The 8,886-nt window shown below is 51.6% G+C and overlaps 1 protein-coding gene across 1 annotated transcript; it reads left to right on the forward strand.

The window, feature by feature from the left end:
- Positions 1-2,984: 2,984 nt before the first annotated feature.
- On the forward strand, positions 2,985-8,440 carry LOC113978262 (centrosome-associated protein CEP250-like). The gene is made up of 10 exons (XM_027705047.1): positions 2,985-3,060; positions 3,729-3,766; positions 4,197-4,319; positions 4,979-5,082; positions 5,872-6,001; positions 6,216-6,328; positions 6,951-7,019; positions 7,125-7,499; positions 7,878-8,005; positions 8,205-8,440. The coding sequence occupies exons 1-10, from the start codon at positions 2,985-2,987 to the stop codon at positions 8,426-8,428; spliced, it is 1,380 nt and encodes a 459-aa protein (XP_027560848.1). The 3' UTR covers positions 8,429-8,440.
- Positions 8,441-8,886: the final 446 nt, after the last annotated feature.

An 8,886-nucleotide genomic window follows, 5' to 3' on the forward strand; every position in this document is an offset into this window, starting at 1 on the left:
AGTGTCAGTCCCTGGGATCTGAGTAGCCCCAGTGCTTGCCACTGCAACTTGGGTAGTGGCACTGCTTGTTGCAGGGAGTGAAGCAGCTGGAGTTTGAGTGGCCCCCGAGTAAATGCAGTGCCTGGTGCAGGGACAGAAGTGGCCGCAGTGCCTGTGGCTGGAGATTGAGTGGCTGCAGTGCTCATTGTGGGCACTGAAGTAGCCCCTGTGCTTGTCAGCAGAATTTGTGCAGCTGCAGTCTCTTTCCTTTTCCGTGGAGCTGCAGTGCTTGTCCTTGGGTTGGGGTGACCTCCCTCCCCGTTTGACAGAGGGGAAAAACCCTATAGAAAGTGAGAGAAATCGAAACCAACGGAATGATATTAGATATATTTATATTTACATATATTTACAATCATATATATACCATTTGAAAATATTGTACACACGATAGGGAGCTCCCGAGGGGGAAAAAGGGAAAAGGGAGGGGGAAACAGGGATAAAAAAACTAAAAACAAATATCTTCTAAATATACCCCTTCAATAGAGAGATAGCAAATAAGTCCAAAAAAACCAGATTAAATACTTCCCTGAACGGGACAGCAGAACACTGCGAGGGCACCAGCCAACTCCCCATGCCTCCCGAAGGGACCGGAGATAGCGGCAGGTCGGAGCAGGCAGGTCTTGGCCTAGACAGGCAAAGACCCTCTGCGGAGAGACCTGTCGCCTTCAGCCACCGCAAGAGAGAAGAGAGCCAGCTCTCTTATCTACGCCTTATTTATATGTTGTGTTACGCTCAAAGAGGATATGCAATACTTCCTTAGATTTCTGACCCCCCTTGCTAAGGAAGGCCTAAAAAATCCAAAAGCCAACCCACTACAGTCCCCAGCAAACTTGCTGAGCAGGCATCTGTCCCTCCATGCTGGATTCCAAAATTTGGATATGAGAAGAAGAAAACTGCTGGGTTTCAACAAAAGCCTTGGGCTGGCAGAGACTGGGAAAAAATCTCCATCTAGAGTCCAGATAAGGATCCGTTGATGTCGCGGATTTGAAACCATGCCCTGATCTCACCAAACCTGTGCAGAAGACCTTTTGTGTTTTATCTCTCCCTTTGCGTTACCTCTTCCCCCCATGTAATACCCCTAAGATAAGATGGGTTTTTCCCCATAAGGTAATTCCTAAGACCCCAAGAAGTGTAACTTGCATTTTCTGCCGATGTCATCTCTGTGAAAACCCCAAATTGTGTAGATCAGGTTTTTCCCTTATGTCATCCCTTGAAACCCCCTCTTTGTAATAAATTGTTAGAGTCACAACCCCTGTTGAATATGTAGATCCTAGACCCGTGAAATATGAACTTGCAAGTCCAAGAAAGCATTCCAGTTTCTGCCTCCAAACTGGCATCCTGTTAGTTATTGACCTCCATGCCTCCATATCATAAACCAGTACTGCAGAAAACATGAGAATGAAAACCCTAGCCCAGGCTCCACGGAGGATAAACATCACCCTCCAGAACACAGACAGCAAGAGTGCTAGTATGGAACGAGCGCCCGAGCACTTGGTAGCAAAGAATAAAGAAGGGTTGAAATGAAACACTTGCCAACCATTTCCCACTGGCAAAAGCCCAGGTCTTTCTCTCTTCATTTTATTTTTTAACTGAGAATGGAAATCAAAGGAGACTTTTCCAGTCCCTTGCCGGTAATGCTCAGGAATGTATTTTGACGCGGGAGAAAAGAACTGGCTGAAAGAGACGGAAGGGGAAAGGATGCTTTCAAGCTTTCCTAGGGTTCTGGCTTTTCTCTTTTCCTCACCCTGCCTTCCTGAGGCCTGCCCACCACCTGATCTCTTTGGTCTCTGCCTCGTAACTCCCCTTTTAAATGGCACTTGCCCATTTGGGCCCACTGCTTTCCTCCTACCACCACCTTCAAAGTCGTCCCACATTGGGTTCTCACTTTCTTTTCCTTCTCTCTGGATGTGCACTCTAGTCCCTTCTCTGTGCCTCACAGATGTGCCCAGGAAAGCTCCTGCAGGTGAGTCACAGACCCCAAAGGGCTTCTTTGCGATGCCAGAGCTCTGCAGCAGCAGGGTGACGTAGGTTTGTTACTTGGCTGTCCCCACTAAGGTGTTCTTCTTCCTTCATCGAGCCCAACAAATGGCTGGTCAGTGTTAGCCGTGCAGTAAATGGGGAAAATGGCAGGCTTTCAAATTTAGGGAGTTATCCTGGGTAACTGAAGCAAGATTTCCTCCACAGAGTTTCCATCTAGAGCTGGGGCTTTCAGCGATTGCATCAGTGTTCCAATGCCACTCTCAACCAGACCTCCAGGAATTCATCCACCTCTCAGCCTGTTCTCCGAGTGCCTGCTTTCTCTCTATTTACAGCAGAGAACCTACAAGAGCTCAACAAAGACACCTCCTTAGCAGCTCTGCTACCCCTCAGTGTCAGGACTGTGAGAGCTGAAAGGCAGACCCTTTGCCCTGCAGCGTTCCCTGGCATGCTGAAAGGGAATTGTGTCAGGCTGGGGGTTCCCTTTCAATCAGACAGCAGTGATCATTTCAGCAAAATGTGTTGGAGTGGCTAAGCGTGAAAAGTCCAGTGTAAAGCTCCTCAAACACACTGTGTTGCCCACCAATAGGCAAGAGTCTTGGCATGTCTGGGCAAGGTTGTGCACCACAAGGGAGTTTGGTACTGCTTTGGGACAGAGGAGAACTCTGCAGGCTCGTCTTCTGCGTTTGCTGTAGAGAAGGTTGGGTTGCTCTGCATAAATTCACAAACCCACCTGCTGTGGCTGCCATTGTGATGTCATGGGATGTTGCCACGTCACAGTACTGTCGAGGGAAGGTTACCCTGGTGCCTGGCAGGCCTCAGTGCAGAGCAGCTCTTGGGCGGGCTCAGTGCAGGAGGATCCTCCTGATCGAGGCGTCTCAGCCTACGGTTTGCACCTGACGGGAGCGTTCTTTTGTTCGATTCTTGGTGTTGTACGGTCGGCGGACGTGTGCAGCACCGCTCCAGCGATGGAGCCACTCTGTGGAGCAGTTTGCACGGCTTTTTCTTTGGCCTATTCCGGCTACTTTTTGACTCACCTGACAAGTAAGTAGAGGGGTCTCCGAGGTGCGGCATCTTGAAACAAAACTGCCACAAAGATGGCATTAGTTAGGTAAAGCTCCTGTCAACAGCTTCAGCTAAGAAGAGGGTCTCTCCAGCCAGCACAGTGTGGGCAGCACTTGGAATGTAACCTGCAGGGCTTCCCTTCCCTCCACAAGGTGGGCTGTACCAGAGGAATCTGTCATTTCCTCATGTCACGTCCGGTTGGCTCAACTTGCACAATGCCGACTGGGAGACCTTGCCAGGAGTCCTTCTAAAAACTCTGCAGTTCTCTCCAGAATTGAGGGAGAGCATCTTTTTTCTTCATTCCCTCAATAAAGGATTTGACTGTGGGACTTGACACTTACTGTCTGTGCTGACATAGCGATTCCCTTTGTGATGAAGTGCAAACTCCACAACAAGTGTATGCTTCTGAACCCAGCAGCTGCTCCCCTACTGTGACAGAATAGAAGTGCTACAGCTAAGGGGGATTCTGGGGGAGCTTTCCTGGGGAAATGTCTTCAGCAAGCTAAAGGGAATTAGTGCCTGCAATTTCTTAAAAAAAAGAAAAGTACAGGAACATGTTCCCGCTTTGGGTTGACTTGTTCTGTGGGATTCCCCAGCACAGACTGTTTTCTAACAGTATCCGGTTGCTTTTCCCTTTCCTCTTGCAGGACACATCACACGTGGATGGAGAGAAGCCCATCCTTCGGTGAGTGGGAAAGGCCCATTTGACCTTCCTGGTGCTTGAGAATTGTGGAGCAAGCTGGGAGCTTGGCCTCTTGCAGTAGAGTGACAGCCTGGCGGGCTGAAAGACAGTCCATTTCAGTGCCTGCATCAGCAGGAGCAAAGGGATCGCTGCCTGTTTCCTAATCTTCCATCCAAGAGCTTCTTAACAGAGAAAAGTCAAGGTTTGCAGACAGAAGGTTGCTTGCTGATTGCAGCCAGGGTGCAATATCCAATTCACAAGAATATGCCTTAGTGTCTCATGGGTCTAATTAGCCCAGTTGCATGTACTTTGAAGGACTTAGAATCCTCCTTCCATCCAAGTTCATGATTTCTCCGCGGTCCAGCAGGAAATAGAAGCTCAGCAGAAATCAGGTCCTAAAAGACAGGTCCCTCACGCTGCTGTCTGTCCACAGAGCACAACACCAGCAGCAGAACCTCCTCGGGCTCTCTCTCTTCCTGAAGATGAGGCTAAAGAGGAGGGCCATGCCAACGCACCTCCACGTGTTGCCACTCCACGGCCTGAACATGCCGAAGCAGTAAGTGGCAGCTTTGCTTGGCACTGTCTCTGCTGCAGTGCAGAGCTGCACGTTTCTGCTCACACAGCACTCGCCCTTTGTGGCTGAAGATGCTGAGGGCTGGAGTTTCTCTAGGACACCAGCGCTCCACCGCAGCCCCTGACCCCTGGAAAGTGGGTTCTGAACCTTCACGTGTAGCCATCGGTTTCCTGGTATCCTGAGAGGTCGGTGAATCTCTCTTGGTACCAGAGAAGAGGTAGCACCGTGTCCTGGCATGCTGCCAGTGGAAGAGGGAGCAGGTTTGTGCACAGTGTCTGTGCAGGCTCCCTGTTGACAGCGCACAGAGCGCTCCAAAGACGCACTTCACGGCCTTGCAGGATACGGAGGAGACACTTTCCCCTGGCGGGAGCTGTCCCTCTCCATGGACTAGCTAAGTAGCTCCTGGCACAACTTAGACCACACCCCTAACTTTGACAGGCCCCAAGGCTGGGGAGAAGAATCCTACCCAGCTCTGCATTGGAGAGGGAAGGGTTATGTCTGAAGGGTTGGCAGGCAGTTCCTAAGGGCCGTTCCCTAAACCTTGGAAGACTCAGGGGAAGTCAGTTGAGCAGATCAGAGAAGGGAAATGCTCCCTGCTTCTATTGAGACACGTACATACCAACTCCACAATCATTTTGCAGGCCCTGACAGAAGAGCTTTCTACCAGTCAGGACTCTGCAGTGCAGATGGAAAAGGTGGAGTGGCAGGAGAGGATGGATGGAGGGCTCAGTGTCCAGGAGCTCCTGTGAGTGTTAAGCTTTCTTGCTTTCTCTGGGCAGGGATGGGCATTGCTGGGACTTAGGAAACCCCCATCAAAGAAGAAATTTTGCCTGCCCATCGTTTGTAGCATAGAGGGGAGAAGGGAGCACGTGGGCAGGGCTGGCTGGCTCCTGAGATACAGCACAGCACTGTCCTTGTGCTTGCTTTATGAACCTTGGAAAAAATTGTTCCAAACGAGACCAGAGCCGCTGGGGACAGGGAGAGGCTGAAAGAACAGAGGTTCATGTACTTGGATTTGAAGATTAGGCCAGAGGCCTCCTGCAGTCCCTGCCAGCCTGAATCACCCTGTGACCCTGTGATTACTGGCCTGGAGATTCCTACACATCTCCTCGCCCTAGAGCTTGCAGGCTCTTTCGTTGTTTCCCCGCTGAAGGCAAGAGGAATTGTGAGAATAGTAATCTGGATTTAGAAAGTATGTCTCAGCCAAAGAAGACCTTGGGGAAGTCTCCTAGCCAATGTATCAAAAAGCAGAATAAGACCCAGCAGGCAGGAAGCTGTTCAGTTGAGAATACGTGAGCTTCCTGGAAAAGGTCTGTGATTTCTGGAAGCTTGTTTTCCTTTCTCAAGGACGAGTGTTTCACCTGCATCAAGGACAAAGGGTGACACAGCTCTAGTCAGGGAATTCCAGCATTCCAACTAGAAGGCTGTTGGAAGTCACTGCAGCTGCCACCTGTGGGACATAGGATGTAGTCTTGGTTTTGGAAAGGAGACTGTTTTGCTCTTCAAGACTTGTTTGTCTGTCCCGTTCTCACAGACCAAAGCAGCCGGCGGTAGTTGAGAGGAAACCCTCCTTCTCAGAGCGGGAGTTGGCAGTGGAGGAATGGCAGCTCCAGAAGGATCTGCTGAAGGAGGAGAAAGCTGACCTTACCCAGGCACTGGCAAAGGTATGGTCACTTTCTTCCTCGCTGGCACTTGTGGGAGAGGGAGTTGCACTGGCAAGACCAGCCCAGATGCTGTTCCGGGCAGTAGAAGGCGGGCTCAGGCTTGTTCTCCTTCTTGGAAAGAAGCGGGACCAGGGCAGTGACCATCACCCTGCACTGGGCACTGGTGAAGCCGCACCTCAAGTTCTGTGTTTGGTTTTGGGCCTCTCACAATTAGAAAGACATTGAGGGGCTGCAGCGTGTCCAGAGAAGGGCAAGGGAGCTTGGGAAGGTTCTGGAGCACAAGTCTGATGAGGAGCAACTGAGGGAGCTGCGGGTGTTCAACCTGGAGTAAAGAAGGCTGAGGGAGGTCTTCAGTCGGACTTCCCTGAGTTTAGAAATGACTGGGCTGCTCCCTGCCAAGCCTCCCCTCATTGCATGCTGCTGCTTGACACACTGAAGGAGGTGACACCTTCCTCTTGAGGAGGAGTATTCTGGTGTCGTCTCACTTCCTTCAGCAAGCAAAGCTGCTTTTGCTCAACCTTTCCTGAAAGTTTCCAGCACTAGAGTTTCAGTTTGTAAGCTGTCAGTTCTGGAAGGACTGTCGTAGGAAAACATGTCGTCTGGGGGAGGAACGTTTGTGGGGAAGGAGCTGTTCTGGTCCCAGGCAAGCCTGTAGCACCTTACACATCCCTTTGGAGTTAGCAGTGTCTGTGCCTTGTGGCAGCCCTGGGTATTAGTATGTGTTGTGTTATGGGCATGGGAATTTAGCAGAAAATACCCGCCCTTGCATCCCAGCTGTTGACAAAATTGTTGAGAATTCACAATTGACAAAAGAGGTAGAATCAACGCTTTGCTCCTCCTCCAGGCACGCAGGTGGCAGCAGAGGCTCTCTGAACTTCATCCGAGGGTCTTTGCACGCCTCCTTGGCTCCTTAGTGAGCCTGTCTTTTAACAATTTTGCTTTTCCACAGGGAAGGGAGCGTGTCTATTGGCTGTTACAGAGGCGTGGTGCTCTTCTGTGCCTCACTGAAGCAACAGCGGTGCGTGAGACCTCTGCTTCCCTCCAGACATCCCTCAGGTTTCAGGCCTTGCTGGAGCCAGGGGCAAGATAAGCAAGAGGCCCAGCTCCTCTTTCTCCCCACCAGCCTCACCAGTCAGGTCTTCACCATCTTAAAGCAACAGCGGACCATTCTGAGCATTTCCCAGAGTGTGCCATGCGGCAGATGCTCTGAAACTTTGAGCCCACAGATTCCAAAGTGGCAGGGTCTGGCTCTTTGCACAGAGCTCCCCAGGAAGGACTCTAACTGTCATTTGTCCCGCTTTCAGATTTGCCATCAGCCCCAGTCAGCTAGCAGGGGTCTGGAGCAGCTGCTCCAGGACTTCTCTTGCCAAGGGCACGCCCTGGCCCAGGTGACCAGAGAGAAGGAGCTGCTGGTGCATGAGAGGGCTGCCCTAGAGGCCCGAGTGGCAGCCCTGGAGCGGGACCTACAAGGCCTTTCAGAGCAGCTGGCAGAGGCCAGGTAAAGGCAGGGAGGAGACCTCGTGGTGGGAGGGACAGGATTGAAGGGCTGCATGTGCAGGACCTAGAGTTGGTTACAGCAGCAGCAGGGAAAGGTCTTTTGACTTCTCTACAGTCTCTGGGCATTCTTGCTCACCAGACATGTCCACCCACCTCTCTAACCTGCCAAGTTCCTTTGGGGGTCCCTCTTCCTCTTTAAAGAGAACCAAGTCATTTGGGCTACCACCTGCTTAGGGAGCAGTAAGTAAAGGTAGCGAGTTTTTCTGTCACCTTCCAGTGATTTAAACGGCAGGACTTTGAGCCACATCTGACTGGAAAACCTCCCAGGGTGGGTGTCAGAAGCAAGAAAGTGATTTCTCTTCATCTCCACAATTTGTAGGTCTGCGAAGGAGAGCGTGCAATGCAGCCTCTTTGAGGCTCAGCAGCACGTTTCTCAGCTGGAGATGGTCAGGAGTCACCTGCAACTCCAAGTGCACACAATCACGCAGGCCAAGGAGGTGATACAAGGTGAGAGCCTCGTGCGCTTTGTTTCTGGTGATCCCCCTGCCCAGAAAAGTTGCTATGAAACCACCTCTGTCCGCTGGGCCCCTGGGGAGAGAAGGAGCTGGGGGCAGGTCCCTCCTAGACTGACACTGAAAGGGCTTAAGATCAGTAAAGTCCTACTGCTTGAGTAGACTCTGAATCTTGCCCTTTGTCGTGTTTGCAGGGGATGTCAAGTGCCTTCGGCGTGACCTGGAAGCACAGAGCTCCCTCCTGAAGCGGGAACGGGAAGAGGTGGCACAACAGCTGCAGTGGGCAGAACAGCAGTGCAGCCGTACGCTCGGGCTTTGGGAATGTGCTCACCAAGAGGAAAAGAGAAAGCTCCTGCAAAAGCTGGTAGGAATCAATACACCTCTGAATTTCTCAGGCAACCTTTGTGACTGCCCGTAGCAGAAGAACAGCATGAAACGGCAGCACTCGTCTGCCATAGGCCAGACGTTGCTGAGCCAAGGGCTCATCATTGAAGGCCCGTGAAGACCCACAGGACTGTGCTGGGAGAGTAAACGCAGCCACCCATTGAGTGAGGAGCAGAAGACAAGTTCCCCAGAAGGCTGCTGGTCCCTACCCAAAGCATGGCAGCGAAGGGCAGGATCTTCCCAACTCCCCCCTGCCATGAAGCGGGTTGCTAACGTTGCTGCCAAGTGCAGTCGCAGGAACTGGCTTCCTTTCTTTCTGTCCTTCCACCGTGGACAGAGATGTTACCTTTGGTCTTGAAGCCTATGGAACAGGCTCCTTATTCCTGATCCTTCAGATGGTGGCCTGTCTTGTGACTAGGGCATTGGGGTACTGGCCTCCTCCTGGCCTGCAGTCCGTCTAAAGCTTGTCCGGCATGAAAAGGCCCATGAACT

Source organism: Neopelma chrysocephalum, unplaced genomic scaffold, assembly GCF_003984885.1.
Source record: "Neopelma chrysocephalum unplaced genomic scaffold, ASM398488v2 Primary Assembly neopelma1_312, whole genome shotgun sequence".
NCBI lineage: Eukaryota > Metazoa > Chordata > Aves > Passeriformes > Pipridae > Neopelma > Neopelma chrysocephalum.